Below are 27,278 nucleotides of genomic sequence, written 5' to 3'. Positions count from 1 at the left end.
GGAAACAAGTATATGGTTTATTTTAAGCATTTTGTTTTGTTCGCAAATAAACTTTAGTTGACAGATGAAGTAGCCAACTGTATTGGATCAGCAGCTGCATCACAAACCATAAGTTAATTATTTAATAATGCTTTGTCTGTAAATTAAGGTGTTATGATGAATAATGTTTTCAAAACACTTACTCGCATACAATAGTGACTGGGAATTGATACAGTTTCTTATGCATTGACGTTAGCCAATCATGACAGTTGCTATTTACTGACAAGAGCCGCAGGACAAGAGCCCTTAAAAACTGATTATTTCAAACAGAGGGTCAGAATGAAGGTTGAAAATAATTGTATATATTATTAGTAAAAGTGTGTGTGTGTATATATATATATATATATATATATATATATGTATGTATGTATGTATGTATGTATGTATGTATGTATGTATGTATGTATGTATGTATGTATGTATGTATGTATGTATGTATGTATGTATGTATGTATGTATGTATGTATGTATGTATGTATGTATGTGTGTGTATATGTATATATATATATGTATGTGTATGTATATATATATATATATATATATATATATGTATATATATATGTATGTGTATGTATATATATATATATATATATATATATATATATATATATATGTATGTGTGTGTGTATATATATATATATATATATATATATATATATATGTATATATATATATGTATGTGTGTGTATATGTATATATATGTATGTGTGTGTATATGTATATATATATATGTATGTGTATGTATATATATATATATATATATATATATATATATATATATATATATATATATGTATATGTATGTGTGTGTATATGTATATGTGTATGTGTGTGTTTACTGTTTTTATTTTGTGCAAAAAACTTTATTAATATTATAAGTGAACCTCAAGGAACATATTAAGATAATTAAAAATAAATGTCATGACCCCTTTAAAGATGTGCAATTAGTTAGTATTCAATGCAATGTAATTAGATTTACAATGTAATCAATGCATTTATTAAAGAAACTGCATTTTGAGCATGTATTGCAAGAGCACTGACACATGTCGGATTGTGTCATAACAGATGGTTGCAGCCTTCTTGCATGTTTTCTGCAGAAGGAAGCTCGCACCTTAGACCAAAGGATAATGGTATGCCAGCTGCACCAGCTCGCTGTAGGTCCTCCTGCTGTGAATATGGAGATGGCAGGCAGCCTTGGGCACCCCTCATTTACACACACACCCCGCTAGATAATCTCATGGGAGAGCCGGGGCCTGTTTGATCCCATCCAACAAGGCACTGCAGGCAGGGGGTATAATCAGCCAGCTCAGCTATCCCTCCATTTCCCACCTCTCCCTCTCTTCCTCCTTTCATCCCTCTTCTTTTGTCAGTGCATAGTGATGGATAGGGCGCTCGTGGCAGAGTTCTAGCGATTTCTGTTTTTTTTTTGTTTTTTTATCAAGACTTGGTGCTGGAGATGCATCACAAACCAGAAGGATTTTACATAGAATGATTCCTTGATAGTCTTGTTATTTCAGGAAGCTAAAATGTCTGCTTTAGGTAAATTAAATGTATGTATTTGTTGGGTGAGAATGTCTTTGCTCCAGGTTTCATATATTAAAGAGCTTATTCAGATATAAAAGAATGTATAACAGTGTTTACAGCTTATTTAATGTTTGCATAATCTACTCATATGATTGAATAAACTGTTATTTACATAACAGCCATATATTCTCAAGTGAGATTTTTCGTTTAACAGTTAGATAGCCCAACATAGATAGTGATTCTTAAAAATAAAATAAGTTTATTTTAAAATTATTCATTTATTTTTGTTATAAAATTATGATTTTTATTGTAACTGTTGTGATTGTTGTTGTAATAAAATAAAAAGGTAAGAGATTCATAAAAGCCAAGCCAACCATTTATTGTTGTTATTGTTACTAGTGCAGTGCCCGTGCAAAATCAGTTTTTGTGTGTGTTTTTAGTAATTGTTGGTTTGGTGTGTTTGAGTGCTCATTGTTACAATTACACAGCAAAAGTTCAGTGACATTTTTATTTGTGCATGGTAGAAAGCAAATACTGATAGTGATACTGACAATGACATACAATAAATATGGAAAATTGAACTACATGGTTGCAAAACAATTTATAATGTTGATATTAGGTGACATGTATTTGGGTATCTGTGTACAAGTAGCAGGAGTTTAGATTAGATTTACATTAGTTTCATCTTTGTTGTCATTGTGCAGATTACAATTATAGAGACAATGAAAGGCAGTTAGCGTCTAACCAGAAGTGCAAAAATGCAGAAAAGTGCAATGTGAACAGTATAGACAGGTAGTGCAGTATAAAAAGTATATGACATATAGTGCAGTGTAGACAGTAGTATACAGTTAATGAAGTGGTATGGTGTACACTAAGGATATGGGGATTATATATATACTGGCAAGTCTCTACCATTATTGGTTACAAATTTGACGTTTCAGAGAAAAGCCATATGGAAGTCAAGAAACTGACTTCCACATGGCTTATCTCTGAAACGTGAAATTTACAGCCACCTTTTAAATATTTACTGATGCCTCTTAAACAAAAAAACTGGTTATTTTCAAGTCCATTTCCTCTCTATAACAGCCACTAATGCTCTGTCGGTGGGAGAAAGCCGACAGAATGCTTTGAGTCTATCAGCCTGTCATGAATATTTCAGCGTTTCATCCGATAGAATGGCCCGATAGCCTTTCAGGGGAGCCGTTGTCTGCTGCTCACCATCCAAATTATTATTACTGATTACAGTAGATGTTTTTGAGTGAAAGTAGAAGTCAAAGAAGTCATTGGGTAAGTTTTTCAAGGAATAGGAATAATTTTGAGCTGAGCTATTCCTGTAGCGACGCTTCAAAACAGACTTTCACACTTTCACATTCATTGACAGTTTCTGTGAAAGTTCTCAGTTAAAATGTCTCCCAAACAGTGTTGTTGTTTAAATATTACGAGTGTCACCCAGTCTGTCATTTAGATCTTTCATTTGATTTCTCTTTTGTATAGTGCTTTTGGATATTTGTACCAGGATAGCAGGTAATTTGTTTAGTCAGGTGTGATCTTGCACACAGAAAGTGCCTTTATCTCACAGATTACTGAACCCTAATGAAGAGAACGAAGCTGATACTCTTTCCATGAAGCAAAAATGTCAGATTTTGCATTAAAGACACTGAATTCATTCGTCTATGATGCTGAAGTGCTGTTCCGTGTTGTCATGGCAACAAACTGAACACTTGTTCCCATGACTTCAATAATGTGTTAGTAGCGTAGCACTCATCCCCCATGACTGTACAATATAGATTGACTCCAATTGGTTAGAATTAATGAAATCAATCATTTTAATTTTCAAGAAGTATTCAAGCATTTGTCATTTGGGTGGTGTAATATTGACTATCTGTCAATAATGTAATATCAGATGGTCTCTGATGTGATTTGTAACATTTATTTTTAAGGCACGCTATTAGATCTGGTCAAATTATCTAAAGCCTTTGTGTAGCTCAAACAGTAGAGCATAGGCTAATGCTAGCTTGGGATGTGCCTGAAACTGAAAACGATGTTCGGAAAGGAAATTACACATTCTATTGAGCCTCTAAAGGGACATGAGGATGGAAAAAAAAAATGAGATGGGGGAAAAAAATATATCTCAATGCTCTCACAATTATATAGTTGGATAAAATTTGCAGGCATCAGGCAGGAATGCGCTTTTCACTTTAATTTTTGAATTCGCGATCATGCATGCTCTAGGGAGTGACCACACATTTTACTAGATAAGAGCCTGTAGAATTTGTAGAATGTCAGTATGATGTCTTTCGGAGATCAAAATAAAATGTTAGCAGATATTAAGAAGAGAGTCTAATAATACTCTAATGAGAGTTAGTTGACATGTAGTTGCAAAGTTACTTATAGTCAGTAGAATATCTGTTGGGGAGCATCAAAATAATGTGTTAGCAGATATTAAGCGAACAATCTACTAATACTCTAATGCGATTTAGTTGTTTAGTTAGTTGTACATGTTATTGCTAAGTTATTTATAGTTAATAGAATGTCTAAAGTGGACCATCTAAATCGTATTACCAGAATCTTTAATGCCTATAATGTCACATTATGATGTTATCCATAATGGTAAAACATCCTCTCTTGGAAAGCCTTTCCTGTAGATGTGGACCAAAGGCAGAGATCATGCGTTCATGCCGTGTTTGGATAGGAACTGGACAGGAGTGGGAGGACAGATTAATGTGACCTTTTACACAGTACTCTGTGTGCTTGTGTTAATAAACACACTCGGAACACTGGTGATTGTCAGAAAGGAGGACAGAGGTGGGGTGTATTTTGTTGTTTTCTTCCAGTTTGCCAACGGTCTTCACTAGGGTGACCACCTGCTAATAAGCCCAAGGGGGGACAAGGGGTATGTTTCTGAGGGACAATGTGGGACACTGCCTGGCGCGGCGGTGCCCCCACCCCACGGGCAGACTCACTGATAGTGGTTTACCCATTTCTAGCACATACCACCACATGGTATATTAATAATGCCCTATTCCCCTAAACATGTGTAATTGCTGATGTATGCTCATGAATAGGCCAACCAATGTGTATTTTTTTCTAAATAAAGATTCATAATATTTTGAACATTCGATGAATTGACAGATGCACTTCCACTTACGATGTACTATTTAATTTTATTTCTTTTTCATTACAATTTATTCACTTTAAATAAATTATAATATAAAATTATAGGATTAACAGGAATTGTAGTTGCTCAACACCACAGGAACATTTAAAAAAAATTAACATCGTATTCCCCTCCATGTCCGATTGAGAAGGACGTTTTGCAAAGGTCACAAAAAGCCCTCTCGGTATCCCCCTCAACACCTTTCAGCCACAAATATTCATTTTCCCAGTCTTTCTTGTACCCACACCTTCTCTTTTTAATTGATGATGGCGGTGCCTCTCAGACTCAGTCTCTTTCTCCATTTTTCGAATTGGAAAGCGCGCATCTAAAAGTTCCTTCCCAGTGTGTCTGGTATGCACGTGCGTGCGCTGTCATGACAATAACGAAAAAGTTGACAACAACCTAGTCAGCAGTTCAACTGAGGGGTGGGTGTGGCAACAGTAGCGTGCGGCAACAGTAGCGTGCGGCAACAGTAGCGTGCGGCAACAGTAGCGTGCTAAACTGTCAAGTAATGTTCGTTTGGCTGCCTGGGGCTCGAGGATATGATCATTTGGTGGGTGGTTGTTACATGCAAATTTAGTTACAAAACAAGACCATCAACATTCATTACTAGCTGACATTTAATAATCCTTGCTGCAATCCTTGCTTGATAAAAGTATTATTTAAAAAAATGTTTTACTGGCCTTTTGAAAGTTTTGTGTATCTAAATATGCTTTTATTGTGTTGCTATTTTAATAGTTATACTTCATTTTGGCAAACTCTGAGTGAGAAACAGTCTATATTTTTCTAGTTTTTACAGATAAAAAGCACCCCGTCCTCCTTTGCAGGAAGCTGTTGAGATTGTCCTGACCTCTGTGCCGTCTGCTTGCAGATTCAAGATGACAGCAGTGGGATGCATCTGCTTTTTGTTCGGTCACGTCTCACTGCTGCTTCAGGAAGCTGCCTGTGTGTTTTTGTCTTCCACGCTCTGATGTGGGTAAACGGAGCTGTTGAGGATGACATTTGACATGAGTTATGTGAAAATGAAAGTGGTCACACAAGGTCTCGAAGGGAGTGTGTCAGTGCAAACAGGCTCGGGATCAGACTATTACAGGACTTGCAAACAACACTAAGGAAATTCCTTGTACTTCTTTTTATGAATAATTTTTATTTCCAGCATTTCCATTATAACTTTTTTTTATAATAAATTTTTTTTTGTCCAATTAGGAAGTTATCTTTTGTTATCAAAGAAAATTATTCCTTTGACTTACATTGATAGAACGTTTACCATTCAAAAGTAATTGACAGTGATTTTCATTGTAATATTTGCAGACTGTATTGAAATCATAAAAGCCACATTGATTCTCATGCACATTCATAAGAAAACAAGAAACTTAAGCTTACCTAAAACTTTTGTTTTAACACAATATTTTTGCTGCCTTTTGCTTTCTTTCAGAAAATGCTAATCTAATTCTACTCAAGTGGCAGTGAGCATGAGCAGTAAAACATTTTGTTCCCAGAGCATGCATACAAACACATATTTATAAATATATTACTGCAGTAAGCCACTTGAGGCAGTTTATTACAGTGATTTTACCAAGGCAAGGGGATGTTGCAAGGGGAACCCCATCTTAAACATGGTAAAAGCACTGTAATAAACTCTGTAATAAAATCTTTCATAAAATGACTGAAAAAGCAATATGACTAAGACGCCAGAGTTAGAATATTATGTACTGTAGACTGCATTAATATAAATTCAGCTGATGAGTTGTCAGGTTGGACTGAACTCATTCAATGAGATTCTAGAGCCCGAACTGTTTTATAATGTGCATTATTTATACACTCGTATGAACAGCACAATTTGCTCTTTGGTTCCATCAATCACAGTTATGACTCATCTGTACCCTGTGGTCAGAGGTTTTTCCTCTGTATCTGAAGAGATGGAATTAAATGGTAGCTCAAGTTCATTAGAGCAGATCTTGGGTTTGATCATTGCCTACGACATGGGACGAGTGGTTTTCTGAGAGTGGAAAAACACCTTTGGATAGATATCATATCCTTCTCTGGCCCTGTCTAGGAGCCTGTCTTTTCCTTTGTCCAGGCTTTTTAATTGACAGCGTCTGGCTGTAGTCCCATTCCACCACTGCAGGAGTCTTCAGCCCAACCTCATGCTGTCACATTGTTTCACAGGGATGTAATTAAGGCTTATCCTTTGCAATGACGGCAGAGAACCTTTTACCACAAAGAGGGTTTTAGGTGTCTTTAAAAATGCCGGATATAAAACTTCCAGTGGATGTCAAGGCAAGATGTCATAAATGTAATCAGAATGGACAGACTTTGCAGGGAGTTGCTAGATTTCCCTGTAAGGTTGGTTGTTGAAAAATACCCGTAAGTCTGATATTCTTTGGTGAATTTGTGTCATTTTGGAATCAATTGTGTATATTATAGCCTGTCAAATTACAAATGAGTAACACTATACAACACTATATAGTGGAGCTGCTTTTTTCGGTAACTTATTTTATATGAAGACATATTTTCCTTGGAATATTGTTGCAGTTTCATCATGAATAATACGATTTTGGGGCTTTTCAGACTGAACTACCATCTTTCTAAACCCTGAGCAAAGGCCACTAGTGGTGGCAAATCCTGTAACTGGAATTTGGTTTCGCTTTTGTACATTTCCAGTGACTGCCACAAGCAGTTTTTAAAATGATTCTGCGTCTTTCGCAAATGTATTCCTCCAATCAGTGTTATTGTTATTGATAAATATGCAAGTAAGAATGTTAAACTGGGGTTTACAAATGCAGAGTGTAAAATCTTGAAACCTGAATATCTAGGATTAATTACTAACCCAGGGGGAAATAAGAACAGTGTGAAACAAGATAACACAGGATTATGTATGCATTACATACATAGAGAGGAGGAGGGATCACGAAGTGACATGACCCGTGAATTTGAACCTGTGAGACTGAACCAACATATCTTACAATGTACACTATCACTCAAAAATTTAAGAACAGTAAAGAAATTTTTTATTACACTTTATTTTCAGTAGTCCACTTTAGACATTCTACTAACAATAAGTAGTTTTGCAACTTCATGTCAACTAACTCTCATTAATTTGCAACTTCATGTCATAGCTCTCATTAGAGTATTAATAGTTTTTTTGGGGGGGTTAGGGTTAGCAGACCCAGTTGACTTACAGTTTTGCAAAGTTACTTATAGTTAGTGGAATGTCTTAAGTGGACTTTCAAAATAAAGTGCTACAATTTGTTTGTTTTTGAAAGTCTTTTATGCTCACCAAGGCAGTTGTGCTGCTTAATATTTTAGTGGAAACTGAAATTCCAAATGGAAAATAAATCTTTTGGAAAATTATATATGTCTTTACTGTCAATTTATTGCAAGTATTAAGTTCTTTCAAAAAACACAATTCTTCTGACCCAAAACCTGTGAATGGTTTTGTATATCCTTTGGTATCACCTTCACCACAGGGTTTCCAACAGTTTCAAGTGTGAAAAGCCCATAGTCAATTACTGTCTTGAATGATCTGCATTACCCAGATGTGTAACCCATGATAGGCCATCTGACCCTTAGATAAGCTCCAGTACCTGTCTGGCTTGAGCAATTCACTCGTAGCATGCTAGAAAAAGCAACGATTTGGCCTTTCCTCTGTCGCTTTGTCTTTTAAAGGAAATCAATTTCCCTTAACAGAAGCCTAGATATCTCAAACGACAGAGAAAATCACCCCATGGCTGTAAGATCTTCCTATATACTCCAGCTTTTTTTGGGGGAAAAAATAACTTTCTGAAACTCTGTGTCGGTATGTTTTCATGTGCCCATGGCGCATTGATTGATATTCTCAGAACGGGGATTAAAATGGATGCCATTAAAAGCCTTTGTAGGAGATTGATGTCTTTCTGTTTTTGTTGGTGTGCTTTTTGCTGTCTTTTGCACTTTTATTTTAAGTGCATTCAAAGGGACGAGGAGATAGTGCTTGCCGCCCCTAAAGGTTTAATCACAGATAACATTTGAATTTGAAAGGCTGGTGAGAGGATATCATTTTCTCTTCTCAGAGGTTCAGCTCTTAGCTTTGGGCTCTTAGAGGTGGTTCATGGATTTAGTCGAAAGAGAGGCTCTTTGAGTGCATTTTTATAACTTTGTGCTCAAGGCTACTCACAATGCCACTAACACTTGACATTTTGAATGTTAACCAGTTCCAGTGAAAACAAATGAAATTATTATCAGCTTGTCCAAGCATGTGTGCGGAGATTTACGCAATGTCACATACGCAAATGTTGGCATAGATTCTCATGTTAGTGTTGATGTATTTGTTATTTGTGGCAGCAACTTATTTTGAGACTTGTTGAATAGTTGTCTCCTAATGAAGTGACATTGTTGTGATAATTACAGCTGAAATAATATGTGAATTATATAGACTTTTAGGGATGTTGATTACTTTAAGAGCCCACCCAAGCTGTTTTTTAGCATCTGTAACCAAATTAGTCTTTTAGCATCTGTAACCAAATTAGTCTTTTAGCATCTGTAACCTATATATATATATATAATATAAGGACTAAAACAGTTTCCTTGGTTACCACCTCAATTAAACACAATGTTTGTTTGTGGGTGTCTATTTAATGTGAAAGTGAAAATGACTAATCTTGTAAAACTAACTTGACTAATTTGTGGCAACTGGAACGTTTGAAAACCGTGTTGACATAGCATTCTTATATTTAAAAAGAATAAGTAGATTCTCTCTAACCTTCTGTTTTGACTTCCTTTTTTGGGGAATTGGGTTGAAGGCTTAATTAAGGGGATCAAACATTAATCCTTCTCATAATTTGTACCCTTCTTGGAAGAGATTTACAAGTAGCTGTAAATCTTTGATTTACAATGCAAATTTACTAGCGGCCCATCTGTGCTTTATCTTTTCTAATATGCCTGTTGCCATAGAGGATTTATGAACTGTGTACTTTAATTTCCTTTTTTTCTCCTTTCATCAAGTTTGTCCAGCTTCTTTTGTCCTTCGGCACAGTATTCCTGGCATTTGACCATAGAAAATTAGAATTTCCTCTTGTTATGTGATATTCATTAATGGAAAGGCTCTTGCTCTGACATCATTCAAGACAAAAAAAAAAAAGGTCGCTCTCTTTTGAGAATCTTTTTAGTCAATCCTTTTTAATCAAATTCCGTTTCTTTGGTTAACTCTAACCCCGGATTTCCACCAACTGCGGAACGGCTGCGGATTGGCTCCGCTGCGTGTCGGCTCTGTGCTCCGCCGTCCTTCAATATCCACCAGGTCCGGATTTGTTACGGAATGGCTGCGGCCATGACTGACAGCTGAAGGCACGAGGATCCACGAGATCTCGCGAATTCACGTATGATCGCGCGATATAAGTGCTGAATTGCTGCGGAGCTCTCCGGCATCTGTCTAAAAAAGAAGCTCTGTGAATCTGCTCCGGAGGGCTGCGGATCGCCGGAGCGCAACTGGCATTTAAAGGGAATGGGAGATGAGACTCTGATTGATTTAACGCACGTAAATCCCAAAACACTCCGATTACTCATCATGAGAATAGGGAAAACCCTTTTAGACCATGAGCCTGGCGCGGTGACCATTTTTCCCGTCATTAAACTAGCAAAAGTGGATTCGGACACACCCTAAGTAAACTTGCGCCGTGAGCTTTAGACCATGCGCTTAGATCATTAAAATAGGGCCCTAAATTTCTATTTAAAACCTTCATTTTGGACAATTATGAAAAATCCCATGCATTGCATGTCTGAGTTTAGTATTTAATATTTGATTAACACACATACTGGTAACCAGCATGGGACTTTTTCAAGCAGTTAGCCATGAGATGTTATCTAGTTTAAGGCCATACATACAGATTGTATCTTGTTCTTCTTGTGTGATTTCATCTTTCCCCCTGGTTATCTGTCTTCACTCTAGCTCTGTTTGAGAACCTTGAGCTGTCTCCATACCTAGCGCCTACAGTACATAGGCAGCATCTTAACTACAGTGTGATGAAACCTGATATAATTGGCTGATTTAAAACACCCTGCATAGGTACAGTAGCAGCTCTCTTAAGTCACTCATAGCTCAAATAACGCTACTCTAGTAAAGAGCATACAAGATTCATCTAAACCTTACTGTTGATTTCCAGAGTTTGATGTTAACATTTTAATATACTAGGCAGCAATTTTCCATGTAGGTAACGGGCATATTCTGCTTGTGCTGTCTCTAGTGATTCTGTAAGCAGAAAAATTCATAATGCACACATATTGGGTGAAATAGTCCAGTTTGATATTATTAAAGGGGTCATGAACTGCATTTTTTTTTTTACAATGCTTCCTAAGGTGCACTTATAATGTTAGTATGATTTTTACATCAAAAATTATCATAATGTCGAAATAAAAGGCCATAATTTAGCCTTCTGATTTGAATGCTCTATGAGACTTCAATGTAAATGCCCACTGCTATGATTGGCTAACATCTTTGCATATGAAATAATTACTCTTTGAAATCTTTTTCTACATTTTTACTGTTATTGCTGTCAAGATTAACTAATTGTGAAAAGTGTTTATTATAGCATTATATTTAGATCTTCTCCCATCACATGATAGGTTGTAGTGATGAGCATTGTAGCCGATGACAGACATGTCTGTTGAGCGCATGAATGCAGTGATCTCGTCATTGCAACTCGATTTCTGCACTCTCATGAATGCTTTTAAGAACTAACAGTGCAAATACAATGACAATGTCATTGATTATTACAGGAGTTTTGGCGAGAATTCAGAACTCATTCACTGATAAACTTGTGCTATGTGATTGACAGCTCTAGCCATTATAAAGGGAGAGTTCTCTAATTGCTTTCTGTATATGATTTAATCACAATTTAAATAACAGATTTTTTTTTTCATGATATTAAGAGAAACATTGTGAAGTTGTCCATTTAGTCACTGGCTTGATAAATAGCATTAAACGATTTTGAGACAAAGAACGTCTGACTGTACGTTAATCATTACATATCAGAAATCATTGAATCACAGATTAGGCATAAAAATTAACATGGTTACTTACATGTTGTAGCATTACTGTCGGGTCCATACCATACCAGTAAAAGTCTGTTTGCAAAGACTGCGCCGAAATTGCGACTGATTTACCAAAGAATCCATAGTGAAATGAACAAATAATGCTCTACTGAGACATTTTGAAAATAAATAAGCACTTTCCTACCATTAGGATCCTTTGGAAGGTAATATTATTTTTAGTCCAGTGATCCTGTATCATTCTTCTCATCTCATTAAAGCGCCAGTGGCTGGGGCCAAATATGTGATGATGTACTGTAGAAGTAGGCTTTGATCCGCAGAGGCGGTCTTTCGTCACACTATTACACCATAATGTTACAAAATCCAAAAGGAATAATTTTTGGAACTTGGATTCAATAAAACTTTGGACTAATGAGGAAGTTTTGAGTTCTGAAACTGACCACTTGTATGTCAAAAGATCAAGGAAAATTTAATTTCTCAATTCACGACCCCTTTAAACTACATTGTTAGCAATGCTTTGCAGTATTGCATGAATAAAGTATGTTTCACAATTGCAATGCATTCTGGTATTGCCTTATTTGTGAAGGATTCATACAATCAGCCTTTTTGCCAGAAGAATGTTTCTTAGAAAGTATCATAATTATGCTGCCTGTAAGTGTTATTGTTCACTAAAACTATCAAAAAAATATTTTTGTTATTTTTTTATTGAAATAAAGCTAAAATAAAATATATAAATATATAAATGAATGAATATATATATATATATATATATATATATATATAAAAATAATAACAATAAAAAATTATTTTGTACAATAATAAATAACAAAATTATTCAAATTAAAACGAAAAGGGAAGAATAATAGTATATACACTATAATAGTAAAATAAATAATACCAATATAAAACGGCTACCTACTTAAAATGTCTAGTTAGGCAGCTCACTAAGTTTTGGATCATAGCTTGCCTCTCTTTCACACTCTCTTCTTTCTTCTCTCTCACTTTCCCTAAATCATTAAGCCTGATTATACTGGGTCAATGACTTGAATTGATTGACTGCTGATTTCTAACAGCTCCCCCTGGCTGTGAGGTGGACACGTTGTGCTATAAATCAGAAAACTCAAGCCATTCTAGCTAATAGAATATCCCAACTCAGACTATAAAAAGATTACTGTTCTTCATCTGTCCACTCCTGAGAGCCCAAACTGAACCTTGGAGAAATCCAGCTCTTAATACAATATCCCAGAAATGGAGGGTGCAGGAGGGGTGGAGTGATTGATCCATCACCATGGAGATTTTGTAAAGGACGAAGGGAAGCTAAAAGCAAGAAGATTGGAATTGATTTTAGTTCTTAATGCTGCACTGAGCTTGATTTATATTCCTCTGATGGAATGATTACCTGCATCGCTTGTCTTTTGTTTGTCTGCATTAATGTGTTTATGAGGGACTGTTGAGAGAAGGGGAGAGATACTGTCAGCCGTCTGTGAATGGGAGCTGACAGCTCTAATAGCTGTTTGTGTTTTTGTGTCTGTCTGAGGGAGTGCTCTCTAAAATGGATTTGACAGCCGTAAAGGCTGTGTACGCCACCGTGGTCATCTTTTATTTGACTGACAGCTGTATCAGGGTGGGGAGATAGAGATGGGCAGGTGAATCATGGTAGGCCTTGACTCCTGTGTAGGTTCCACTGAAATATCCATGACCTTGTGGCTACGTATCCACCGCAGGCTTGTTCTAATATAGACCTGGGGAAGATGGCCGCCATCATGCCTGAGCTAGTATTGATTTGGATGCAATGTCTCGTGCAAGTATGAAACTGTGTTCCATTACCTGCACAGTTAGACAGGATGGGACGTATTCGGGAATCTGGCCATGTGGAAACTAAAGTCTTCCTGAGCGTGATGTGCCATGTGATTGCATCCATTAGGGATGTCAAAATGCACTTATTTTGGTCAATACTAAAATAAAAAAAATGTAAGGATACCAGGTTTTCTACAGTATCTTGAAAAGACTCATTTTGGCACTCGACTACTGTCACAGCAGTCAAGTCAGTCTGGTTTTATGTGCTGTCAAACCAGCTGTGATGAAAATTTTGGGGGGTACAGTAATGATATAGTAAACTGTATATATACACTATACCATGCAAGAGTTCTCGGTAAGATTTTTTAAATTGTTTTAAAAGAAATCTCGTATGGTCGCCAAGGCTCAAAATTTACAGTAAAAATGTATTTTGTTCACAAATGGAGTAAAAACAGTAATATTGTGAAATATTATAACAATTTAAAATAACTTTAATATATTTAAAAAAATCTATTTATTCCTGTAATGGCAAAGCTGAATTCAGCATCACCTTCATTACAGGAATCAGCTTCATATTATCATCAACACTGAAAAAAGTGGAAAGAGACAGTGACCCCCAGAATTATTTGATGAACTGAAAGATCAAAATAACAGCATTTATTTTAAAAAGGTTCCTAATAAACATTATAAATGTCTTTACTGTCACTTTTCATCTATTACTGAGCCTTACATTTTGAACGGTTTGTGCATATAATTTTTTTGTACTTTATATTGTATGTATATTTATTTTTTGTAATTCAAGAGATTTCTAGTGAGTTTCCAGAGTTCTTATAAATTATTTTAGACCAGGACCGGACTCTGTTTATAACCCATAAAGTAACACCATCATTTCATTAGCTTTAATTTACAGTGTTCAACAGCATATTTGTTTTTGCTGTGGTATTGAAAGTGGTATTTTGAATCAATAAAATTTCACTGCTCATGCCATTGTGACATCCCTATTTTCCCTGCAGTAGACCTAAAATGCCCATTTCAGTCAGACGAGTATATCGCCATTGTTATGTTATGCAAGTTAAGTTGTTATGCTTGTGTTTTTGAGTTGTCTGAGTTTGGTTTTACTTCACAGTGTCCTCAAGAGCCTGCTAAATGACCTCAGGGTAAGCAAAGCGCATTCCAGTGTTATGTTAAAAGTGGTACAACTACAAATACATCATGTATAAACCAGTTTTGAGCTATTACAACCTATTTTCTTGTACAGACATGCTGACACATGTCCTTTCCTAAAAAACCCAAACATGCGCACTGTCTCTTCTACATCCCTCCTCCTACTTCCACTCTTTCACCATCATTAATTTTCACCTTCTCTCAGCTCTCTGCAGCTCATCATTTCAAAAAGAAGCCATTCATAAGGTTGAGTGAGTGTGTGTGTGTGTGTGTGTGTGTGTGTGTGTGTGTGTGTGTGTATTGGTAGTATTAGCTTGGGCTCAGATGAAAACACACTCTTGACAGGGGATTGGTGAATATCAGTTTTTTTTTACATGGCGGTCAGATTACTGTGTGTGTGAAGAAAATCTTCAGGATGACTCCTGCAAAAGCCAGTTTAATGTCAACATCAAACAGCAACCCATTTTACTACAGAAATATAACTTATTTCAGGGTGAAATTGAAACAAGAAAAAATATTTGAAACTGAAATTCAGCAAGACATTTTTTGGGGGATTTTCATGACTCTTTATTTATCCTCGTCTCTCTCTTTCATACACTGTTACACTCTCCTTCTGTTGGGCATATTTATCTTTATCTTTAACACCCTTCAGAGTTGTCCAACAGAGGTGTCTGACTTAAATTACCTGAAAGCACTTTCTCGCTTTCATATTAACACCTTATCTCTCGCTAAATCTTTTCCTTTCTCACACTTTTGGAAGTCTTATGATGAATAACCTGACTAATGGAGACCTATTTAACTCTAATCTTCCACTATTAAATATTTATTAATGGTTAATGAGAGCGTTTATCTTGGCTTTTTAGAAGATAGAGAGATGGAAGATTAAACTTTATCCTTATTCTGTAACATTTGCCATCTGCTCTTTTTTATATTCTGTCTTCTTTTTTGTTCTTTCAAATGAATACTACCATGTATCCCACTGATTCAACAGCCATGTTTTTATTGTGTAAAGCCTGCAGGACCTCTATAAAATGGCTTTTTCGGCGAGTGTGTTGACTATTGTGTTCCTCCAAGCCATGTATGTAGTCGGACCTGTGATTTAGTGGTTAGCACATTAAACAGTACATTGAGCTATGGTACTTGCATGTACAACAAGAGTTCAATCTGGCTTGCAACATTTTGCAATCATTTTGCCAATCCTTTTTATTTTTTGTCCTCTCTCTATGTTGTGAATTAAAAACCTTGCATATAGTTGTAATAGTGTACATTAATATTACAAAAATATATTGTAAGACACTATATAACAATCATTTTTATAAAATTATAGATATAGATATACAATATATAATGATAATACTATATGTTTACAACCTTTTTTGGTTGTATGGAGGCATAGCACTGAATATGAATAAATGATAAATATGAATAGAAATGGAACAAAATCACAATATATTCACTATATATATATGGAGGCCTTTTGCTTAAGTGAATTTGCTTAATTTTATCATGTAAGAGAATGTAGTATATGTAATTTTATCATAGCAAAAACAAATCCACAATACACCGTAGCCTCTTGTACCTTATTTCTAGTATGCCTTTATGCTTTTTTTTTTTCAACAGTTAAATGACTCGTCTAATTAATACTCAGGTGCAATTGTGTGATTTCACAGCTCTCAGGGCTTCTGCTGAATTCATTATCCTTATATTACCTGTGGATCAAATATCAGCCAGAGGGCATGTGACACTTTGTCTTTATATAAAGCCAGTAAGACATTCCACAGAGCCGTTGGCTTCCAGCAGTCATAAGGAACAGTGTCCCATAGAGCTGTTCTCCTGTTGGCCAGACACACTGGCAGAACAGAAACCTTATACTGCCTGGCCAGGATAATGATTTCCTAGTGGAAGGAAAGGAACCATAAGTCAACACTGAAGTCAAACGGAATATGTGTGCTGAATCACTCGAAGTGTTTCTGAGTGCCGTGGGAAGAGAGCGTGTTAAGGACTCTTGAAGAATGTCATCTGCTTATGCGTGTCGTGACGCCGGCGGCCCTTAGGCACCCCTCGGGCTGAGCTGATTCTGCCCTTCTGCGTTAGACTCTGTAGAGCTGCACTACAAAGCTCTCGCTCCACGCTGTGGTCACAGGCTGCACTGCTTCTGCATCTCAAAAAGCCTCTTTGACTAGACCATGTGCATCAAAAGCTTACATATGAAGTAAAGAAACATCCTCAGATGATAAGGCACCAGCATTGTGGTGCATTTTGTTCCTGTCATAGAGTTTCTTCTGCTAAGTTCTGTATCAGAGTTATTCTTGGCAACTGGAAAGATCCATTTACATGGTACAGTATAATATATTATAAAACTGCTAAGTCAGCTTATGTTTTATCTCTGAAATTCTTCATGCTCAGCCATTCTGCTTTTTTTCTAGAGATTAATCATTGAAATGTGCCACATTAATGGAACTGGATCTCTGGTGCAGAAACTGCTTCACGTCCAAAGCTTGTTCTGCACTTTTTAACTAATAAAGGCATTGAGAAATTTTTAAGCCATTACTTAATGGAAGCTTAATGCACTGCGTCAAACATAATGATATTTCTCTGAGCCCTTTGAATACAGGTGCCCTAAAATTACATTTCATGTGTCCTTAACTTATTCAAATAAAGGTAATGCTAGCAAAGGCTAATATTGCAGCATTAAAGGCGATAATGCCAGTGGCAGGGCGACTTGTTTGGGTTGTCGCTTGGCCTACTTAACTAGAACTCGGTTTCTCACGGCATCATGTTTCTCTGCAGTATCTACAGGTGAATGTTGGATCTACCAAACTTAATCACATTTGATATCGAGGACACGACAGAGCTGAAAGCAGCTCATGATAAAAAGACTATGCACCGTACTGACATTTCATACTTGACGCCCTCTTCTTTTGTATACACGTAGCACACGCACTAGCACTCTCACACATTTCTAGTCACACCTGAAAGCCTATATCTGAGGATCATGGCTAAGGGATGGTGTGGGGTGGAGTTATTTTGGGATCCCTGGGAAAAGGTCTCATGTAGACGGTAAGGGAGATTTGATGATGGGGACATTGAGTGTTAATGGGGCGGGGGGGGGGGGGGGGGGGGGGTGTTTTTGTGAGTATGTGTTTGTGTGTCATCTAATGGAAAATCAGCAGATGGTTTGTCTTCATTACTCTCTCTGTGGAGATACCCCTTCTTGTATGTGTTGGGATGGGGAGAAGCTCTACGACCTGAAGTTTTAAAGGTTAAGAAAGTGCATGGTACAGTTCAGACAGCAGCAGGACTTCATTCTGAAATTCCCACGTTTATTTTGTGACTCTTTATGTGAGTGTTTAAGTACAGGACGGATTTCCTGTTTATGCTATGACCATGATTATAAACCTAGTGTCTAGACATTGTAAAAATGTATCCTCTTAATATCAGTAAAGGATTAGTTCACCCAAAAAGGAATATTGTCATCAATGAGTGCGTTTACATACACACCTGAACACTGGTTATGGCTAATAATCCTACAGCGTTTAAGGTCACACATGGTTTAAATGCATTAAAAAGTGCTCTTTATCAGGTGAAGGCCATAAACTGTTTTAAGAAAAAAGAGATTTTTACACTGATTTCGCTCTGCATGTAAACTTTTACCAGTGGTCTTATGTGTTGTGTTGTGTTGTGTTGTGTTGTGTTGTGTTAAAGCTGTATGAATAATGTATTGATCACTCTTTTCCATATAATTGCAATGAATGGATACTGGAGCATAATGATACTTTTGTTTCCTTTATAAAGCTGTAAAACTTCACTCATCATTCATTGTAATTGCATTGAAAAGAGCAAACAGTATATTTCTCCCTTTGTTTCCATCCCCCCAAAAAGGACAAAAGTAATACAGGTGCTTTCAGAACAATATGAGTGACAGAATTGACAGAATTTTCATTTTTGGATACATTTATCTTTAAATGCTGGGATGCACTACATGACTTCAAGTCTAAACATCATACTGCATTCTATGCAATATTTTTCAACTCTGACTACACAAAATCTACAGAATGACTTTAGGCAACTAGCTTCAACTTCTCCAGATTGGAACAGTTGTTAGTAAACAGATTTAGTTCTAATCCTTTCAAACTTTTCATTTTTTGTTTTTCCCCCATTCTCATTTCTCTTTTAGGATGAACATGTGGTTCTGCTAGATGACGGTTCTCTCACACCTGGTTTTTTCAAGCAGATGCATGAAGTGGCAGAGGGTTTCAAGCCAAAGCAACAACACTCTAAAGAACAAACAGTTGAGCTGTTTTTTTCACATGATGCCTTCAGCTGCTTACGCGTAGGGTCATTATATGGACGGGAGGAGTACGATACAAAAACAGAGACACCGGAGCGGCGACTCTGTCGCAGGCTATGGGGGCCATGGTGACCTAGATTCAATGGCTGCTTCCTGGCAGGGCAAATTCATTGCTGTTTAATCCCTGCCCTGTTTTTGTTCTACCTCCCTACCAGAGTGAGGCACCACCCTCTCTCTGTCCCTGCCACCCACTTGGCCAAGACAGCTATGGCTGGAGTGAGGAAGCTGGCACGAGTAGTCAGGCACCAAGGTCTCCACCGCCTGATCCTTGCACTCATTCTCTTCTGTCTACTCTCCATGGCCTACCTGGCTTATCACGTCACTGCTGGACCCAAGATCAAGGAGGCCCCTCTTCCACTACCACTGGGAGACTGTGTAGCTACATCAGTAGTTGGTGGTGGACAAAGGGCTCCACTGTTCCTGCCATCGCAGATCAGCCAGCGGCGACACTCCCCGAGGACAGCAGACACCTCTCGGACAGAGCCTGTGGTGTTACTCTTCGTGGAAAGCATCTATTCCCAACTCGGACAAGAGATTGTTGCCATTTTAGAGTCAAGCCGCTTTCATTACCGCACTGAAATTGCACCGGGGAAAGGGGACATGCCTCCTCTGGCTTGGCGAGGTCGTGGCCGATACACACTCGTTGTCTTTGAGAATCTGCTCAAGTACGTCAACTTGGACTCTTGGAACCGCCAGTTATTGGATAAATACTGCCAAGACTATGGAGTGGGAATCATTGGCTTCTACCGGGCAAATGAAAACTCACCATCCAGCGCTCAGCTCAGAGGCTTCCCTTTGTTCTTGCGTTCAAACCTGCCACTTTGGGATTACAGAGTCAACCCTGCTGCACCTCTACTCTACATCACTAAACCCAATGAGCTGGAACCTGGCCCTCTACCTGCAGACAACTGGACCACCTTCCTGTCCAACCACAGCACCTATGAGCCTGTGCTGTTAGCTAGCCCCAGACCAGCAGAACCCAATCAGCTCCCAACAAACTCACACCAACAGAGAGCGCTGCTAGCTACGGTTGTGCAGGACCTAGGTCTTCACGATGGGATTCAGAGGGTGTTCTTTGGTGGAAGCTTGACTTTTTGGCTGCACAAGCTGTTGTTTGTGGATGCTGTGGGGTATTTAACTGGCAGGAGGCTCAGCCTCTCATTGGACAGATTTTTGCTGGTGGACGTGGATGACATCTTTGTTGGGAAGGAGGGGACGCGCATGAAAGTGGCAGATGTTGAGGTAAGAGCCTTAAAAATGTATTGGATATACTTGCCAAGTGTTATTCATTTTATAAGACCTAATGTGCTTGCTAAAACTAGCATCATTGTTACTATTGCTCATACTTAGCGGTAGGGCTGCATGATTTGAGGGGGGAAATCGATTCGCTATATATATATTTTTTCTGATAAAATTTACTATTTGCAAAATGCTCCAGGTTTACTGTTCTACGCAATTTGGCCAATCATTTTCTGATTACATATCAATATGACTATCAATTACATCAGAAAGATTACAATACTAATATTCATGACAGTCTTAATTTTCATTTTCAAATGTACAACCATTGATTCATGGTCCCCAGAATGTTTTTGTATGAATATGTATACAGCCAATATATATAAAGAAGCCTCTGCTTTAAAAAATAAAATAAATTTTTTTTAGCTTCATTTGTGTGTTTTTTAATCAATACTTGAATGTGGAAAAAAAGAAAAGAAAAAGAAAAACAAAAATCTGAGAAAATCACATTTTTGCCAAAGACTTTGTCTTTATCGTATTCAGAATGATGATAAAAACATAGATTGGGTAGATCATCAGTACCAGCTTGGACAGTCGTATATTTACCTCTTCATGGGTTTGTCATTTTTCTTAGTAACTTTAGGCAATTATGATCTATATGCTGTTGGATATTTAATGATCACATTATAGATTGCTTGTGTGTTAGCAACTTCTATCCGCTCCTTCTAGTTTGTGCAGATCGTCTTTTTTGCTTGTTTTTGGATCCGGCAGGATTTAAGATTATGATTTTTTTTTTTTTTTTTTCTGGTGGACGGAAACGATCAAAAACAAATGACTTGAATTGAGGCAAAGAGTTCAGCCATATCTAGTGACCGGAATATCATAGAGACTTGGGGGTGGGCTGTTTTGACTTGGGTCAGTGTGCAACTGCCCAGAACACCCTAGCAAAGGAACCATATAGGAAAACCTTGGCAACCACCACTAGGAGAAAAAAAGAAAAAAACTAGTTTGTTGATATGAAATTGTCTGTTTGTGAAAGGGTTTGATAGAGAATCAGACATCAATCAGTCCTGACCCAGTTTGTCTTCCATCAAAGGTATCTTTTGTTGAATAATCCAAGCTCTTTACTCTCAGAGCTTCTCTCTGACTGCCATCACACTCCCAGAGCTCCTCCATGACTGAAATGAAGCTAATGAATTAGCACGGTTAATACGGATCAGGGAGATGTATTCTCTCTGCCGTTGTTTGTAGAGAGCCTTGATTATTGTGCAAGAGGGAGAGCTTGTTTGTAATGCATTGGAGCATGCTATTCTTTTTCTTCATCTGTCTTTCTCTCTCCCCCCTCTCTCTCTCATCTCCTCAGAGTGAAAGAAGGCTCTTGCTGAAGGCTAGCATGGGGCTAATTAGACTGGCTCACTTTTTAATTTGAGCAGATAAGTTCTCATAGGGGTTTCTGTGTGGCCCAGCACACCAAAAGCAATGTCATGCCTGAGGTTTTCAGTTTCACATTTCTCTCTCATTTTTCTCTTACCCTTTCTTTTTCCCCCCAGTAAGAGCGCACTTTTTCATTTTTCATCTTTTGTTCTATTTGTATTATTTCTTCTCACCCTTTACCTTCATTGCCTTGTCTTGTTTCTGCAAGACCTGCCCTCTTTTATCCACCTCTTCTCCAAATACTTGATTATAGGACTGCCTAGGATCGTTTCTTTCTCCGCTGAACACAAAAGAAGATATTTTAAAGAATGTTGTTAACCAGGCAATTGACAGCAACCATTGACTGGTTACCAACATTCTCTAAAATATCTTCTTTTGTGTTAAAAAAAAAAACTTAAGTAATGCGAAGATAGAGAATAAATTGTGTCCCAAACTGTCAGGATGAGGAAGAACCTGAATTTTGAAAGTTTAGCTGTTTATGGTTGTTTGACTCATCCAGTCAGAAACTTTTTTTGTCAATATAATATTAAATCTTAAAAATAAAGTATTTTTTGTTACAAATATTTTTTTTATTTTTTTTTTACTGACTGGATTATCCAAAATTGGTATTTACACTAGGGTATTTACTGTCATTTTTTTTTTTTTTTTTATACAGCAAAAATAACTGTTTTGTAAGATAGCATCACTGTGACTCATATTGTGATACATTCATACCACCCACCATTAGTTGTAACCTACAGTAGCTTCATATACCCAAAATAAAAATCTTAACCCACGATAGCTGCTTCATGTGTCAAATATATACTATAAAACTATGTATATTGAACCAGTTGAAATTAGTTTTTTTTCTTATTCTTCATCATCTCACTAGGCACTGCTTCACACACAGAATAAACTTCGTTCTCTGGTACCTAATTTCACCTTCAACCTGGGATTCTCTGGCAAGTTTTTTCATACAGGTATGATAAAGTTATTACATGAGTTAAACAGGTCAAATCTATCTCCACCTCCACACATGTAGTCTTTGTCTCTTTCTGGTCTTGCTCTTCAGGAACTGATGAGGAAGATGAGGGCGACGACACGCTGCTCCGACACCGGCAGGAGTTCTGGTGGTTCCCGCACATGTGGAGCCACATGCAGCCTCATCTCTTCCACAACGTCAGCGTGCTCGCAGAACAGATGAGACTTAATAGACAGTTTGCACAGGTCAGAATCTGCCTTGATACATGCTAAATAATGTTGTTGAATTCTGGTGTATATTGCATATATTGCACAAGATTTTGTTTGATTTTGCATAACTACAAACAAAGTAATCCCAGGTTGTCTGGTCTCTTTTAGGAGCATGGGATCCCCACAGACATGGGTTACGCTGTAGCCCCCCATCACTCAGGAGTTTACCCTGTGCACAGTCAGCTTTATGATGCCTGGAAGAGTGTATGGGGCATCAAGGTGACCAGCACAGAGGAGTATCCTCATCTCAGGCCTGCCCGCTACCGTAGGGGATTCATACACAACGGCATTCAGGTAGGAACCCAAGTTCACCTGACTCAATCAAACATGTTTCTCAGGGGGCGTTTGCATAAGATGCTTGGTTGCATCTAGCAAGACAGCTAGACTGAATGCAACAGAATGCAGTGATGCATTTATTTTAACTTGATGCCAAAGACGTCCATCTGAGTGTGTATGACTTCAACAGTCTCATGATAGCTGCCTAACAGCTAACACTACCAACAATGGCAGGTATTAATGTGTCAATCATAAACTATGAAATAGTTTTGCCTTTTGGGTATGGTGGCACACCTTAACTCAGAGAAAATGGGTTTGGTATCTTTCCCTGCAGTGGAAAACCTTTTTAAAAAAATAGTGGTAACGCATTAAGGTTCAGTTTATCAAAATGAGTTAATGCAGTAGGTATCAACTAACACCAATACTTTTACAGCATATATTAATCAAGATTAATGCAAATTTCTATACACTAAAGTTCGAAATAAAAGTTCAATTTTTTTTAAAGAAGTCTTGTGCTCACCAAGGCTGTATTAATACAGTAAAAATAGTAGTATTGTGAAAAATTATTACAATTTAAATTAACTGTTTTTTTATTTTAATATATTTTAAAAATATAATTTATTTTTGTGATGTCCAACTGAATTTCCAGTTTTCAATGTCACCTCATCCTTTAGAAATCATTGTAATATGCTAATTTGGTTCTCAATTATTAATAATGGTTTTTCTTATTATCAATGTTGAAAACTGTTTTTGCTTCAACAGCATTTATTGAAATATAAATATTTTGTAACATTATAAATGTCTTTACTATCACTTCTGATCAATTCAATGCATCCTTGCTGTATAAAAGTATTAGGGTATTATGATTTCCACAAATATTTTACATTAATAACTTTTGGCCGGTAGTGCCTTTTGCACTTTTTCATTTTTAAAATACATTTTTAGTTTCAAGTTGTTTGCATAAGGTAACAATGAACAATATTCTATTTTTAAATGAACATTAACCTAGATTAATAATGCTGTTAAAATTGTTCATTTTTAGTACCCGATACCTAATGCATTAACTAAATCAAGCCTTATTGTAATTTTACAAAAGTATTTATAATATAAGAAATAATTTCCCAAGATTGCTCTCATTTCTGTTATTTGACTTTAATAAGTTGTGTGTGGTTTTGTGTATCAGGTTCTCCCTCGGCAGACATGTGGGCTTTTCACACACACCATCTTCTATAAAGACTATCCAGGAGGCCCTCAGGAGCTGGACAAAAGCATCCGTGGCGGAGAGCTGTTTCTTACAGTGCTGCTCAATCCGGTTAGTGTCACACCCACAAAGACACTCTAACCCAAATAATTATGCAATATGACAAACGTTTGTTTTTTGACCCACTTGTTCCCGTCCTCTCCCATGGGTAGGTTAGTATATTCATGACTCACCTGTCAAACTACGGCAACGACCGGCTGGGCCTGTACACCTTTGAGTCGTTGGTGAGGTTTGTGCAGTGCTGGACTCACCTGCGCCTGCAGACTCTGCCTCCTGTCAGACTCGCTCACAAATACTTCCAGATTTTCCCTGATGAGAGAGACCCCTTGTGGCAGGTTTGTGTAATTACATTTTCATGGTTATTACTGAATCTCTTATTATTGGATGAATGTCACGATTCGGCTGCCAGTTGTGCCAAAGACATCATATTTCACCCCAAAATCAATAGTAAAGTGAACAATATATATATATATATATATATATATATATATATATATATATATATATAAATAAATAAATAAATAAATATATATATATATATATATATATATATATATATATATATATATATATATATATATATATATATATATATATATATATATAAATATACAGTGAGGAAAATAAGTATTTGAACACCCTGCTATTTTGCAAGTTCTCCCACTTAGAAATCATGGAGGGGTCTGAAATTGTCATCGTAGGTTCATGTCTACTGTGAGAGACATAATCTAAAAAAAAAAATCCAGAAATCACAATATATGATTTTTTGACTATTTATTTGTATGATACAGCTGCAAATAAGTATTTGAACACTTGTCTATCAGCTAGAATTCTGACCCTCAAAGACCTGTTAGTCTGCCTTTAAAATGTCCACCTCCACTCCATTTATTATCCTAAATTAGATGCACCTGTTTGAGGTCGTTAGCTGCATAAAGACACCTGTCCACCCCATACAATCAGTAAGAATCCAACTACTAACATGGCCAAGACCAAAGAGCTGTCCAAAGACACTAGAGACAAAATTGTACACCTCCACAAGGCTGGAAAGGGCTACGGGGAAATTGCCAAGCAGCTTGGTGAAAAAAGGTCCACTCAGCGTTGGAGCAATCATTAGAAAATGGAAAGAAGCTAAACATGACTGTCAGTCTCCCTCGGACTGGGGCTCCATGCAAGATCTCACCTCGTGGGGTCTCAATGATCCTAAGAAAGGTGAGAAATCAGCCCAGAACTACACGGGAGGAGCTGGTCAATGACCTGAAAAGAGCTGGGACCACCGTTTCCAAGGTTACTGTTGGTAATACACTAAGACGTCATGGTTTGAAATCATGCATGGCACGGAAGGTTCCCCTGCTTAAACCAGCACATGTCAAGGCCCGTCTTAAGTTTGCCAATGACCATTTGGATGATCCAGAGGAGTCATGGGAGAAAGTCATGTGGTCAGATGAGACCAAAATAGAACTTTTTGGTCATAATTCCACTAAACGTGTTTGGAGGAAGAAGAATGATGAGTACCATCCCAAGAACACCATCCCTACTGTGAAGCATGGGGGTGGTAGCATCATGCTTTGGGGGTGTTTTTCTGCACATGGGACAGGGCGACTGCACTGTATTAAGGAGAGGATGACCGGGGCCATGTATTACGAGATTTTGGGGAACAACCTCCTTCCCTCAGTTAGAGCATTGAAGATGGGTCGAGGCTGGGTCTTCCAACATGACAATGACCCGAAGCACACAGCCAGGATAACCAAGGAGTGGCTCTGTAAGAAGCATATCAAGGTTCTGGCGTGGCCTAGCCAGTCTCCAGACCTAAACCCAATAGAGAATCTTTGGAGGGAGCTCAAACTCCGTGTTTCTCAGCGACAGCCCAGAAACCTGACTGATCTAGAGAAGATCTGTGTGGAGGAGTGGGCCAAAATCCCTCCTGCAGTGTGTGCAAACCTGGTGAAAAACTACAGGAAACGTTTGACCTCTGTAATTGCAAACAAAGGCTACTGTACCAAATATTAACATTGATTTTCTCAGGTGTTCAAATACTTATTTGCAGCTGTATCATACAAATAAATAGTTAAAAAATCATACATTGTGATTTCTGGATTTTTTTTTTTAGATTATGTCTCTCACAGTGGACATGCACCTACGATGACAATTTCAGACCCCTCCATGATTCCTAAGTGGGAGAACTTGCAAAATAGCAGGGTGTTCAAATACTTATTTTCCTCACTGTATATATAGCTAAAGAAACATTCATTGAGAGACTTCCTGCAGTACCTGTGGATCCTCTGTTAAAGACCCTTGAATTAAAATTCTGTTTACATAATGAACAGGAAAACTAACAGTACTTGTTACAAGTGATTTGTATTAGTCTCATGTTAATTTATGCTCACATTATACTTACAAATACTCCCCCTGATAAACAGAACCCATGTCATGACAAGAGACACAAAGACATCTGGTCCAAAGAGAAGACCTGTGACAGACTTCCCAAGTTTCTAGTGGTTGGCCCTCAGAAGACCGGTAACACAAAACATCTAAATCTTTTTTTTTTTTTGGTTAGAAATGAATTCTGTTTTGAACAAATATGTGAGGTTGTTTGCAGTAACAGAAGCATGAACCCCTGTTGTTTGTCAGTCTTTTAAACCATAAGAAACTAAAATACAATTCAGCGATTAGCCAGGCTTTATGATGTAGAACATATTTGGCATACAAGTCACAGAACACAGAATGTTTCCAAGAAATGTGATTAATATATGACTAAAACAGCTTGACACTGTATTCTGGTG

At 37.3% G+C, this 27,278-nt stretch overlaps 1 protein-coding gene across 2 annotated transcripts in view; it reads left to right on the top strand.

Annotated features, from left to right (window-relative positions):
• The window catches only part of ndst2b (N-deacetylase/N-sulfotransferase (heparan glucosaminyl) 2b), a 75,377-nt gene that overhangs the window by 39,234 nt on the left and 8,865 nt on the right, over positions 1–27,278 (top strand). For both annotated transcript variants that reach the window (XM_084134775.1, XM_084134776.1), the window contains exons 2-8: positions 18,885–20,300; positions 22,603–22,690; positions 22,783–22,937; positions 23,070–23,255; positions 24,421–24,549; positions 24,651–24,833; positions 26,916–27,012. In XM_084134775.1, coding sequence (XP_083990901.1) covers positions 19,266–20,300; positions 22,603–22,690; positions 22,783–22,937; positions 23,070–23,255; positions 24,421–24,549; positions 24,651–24,833; positions 26,916–27,012 — 1,873 coding nt within the window. In that variant the 5' untranslated portion in view covers positions 18,885–19,265. The remainder of the gene's footprint in view (positions 1–18,884; positions 20,301–22,602; positions 22,691–22,782; positions 22,938–23,069; positions 23,256–24,420; positions 24,550–24,650; positions 24,834–26,915; positions 27,013–27,278) is intronic.

Source organism: Abramis brama (genome assembly GCF_963993115.1).
Source record: "Abramis brama genome assembly, chromosome: 14".
Lineage (NCBI taxonomy): Eukaryota > Metazoa > Chordata > Actinopteri > Cypriniformes > Leuciscidae > Abramis > Abramis brama.
This window is presented reverse-complemented; position numbering and strand designations above follow the sequence as displayed.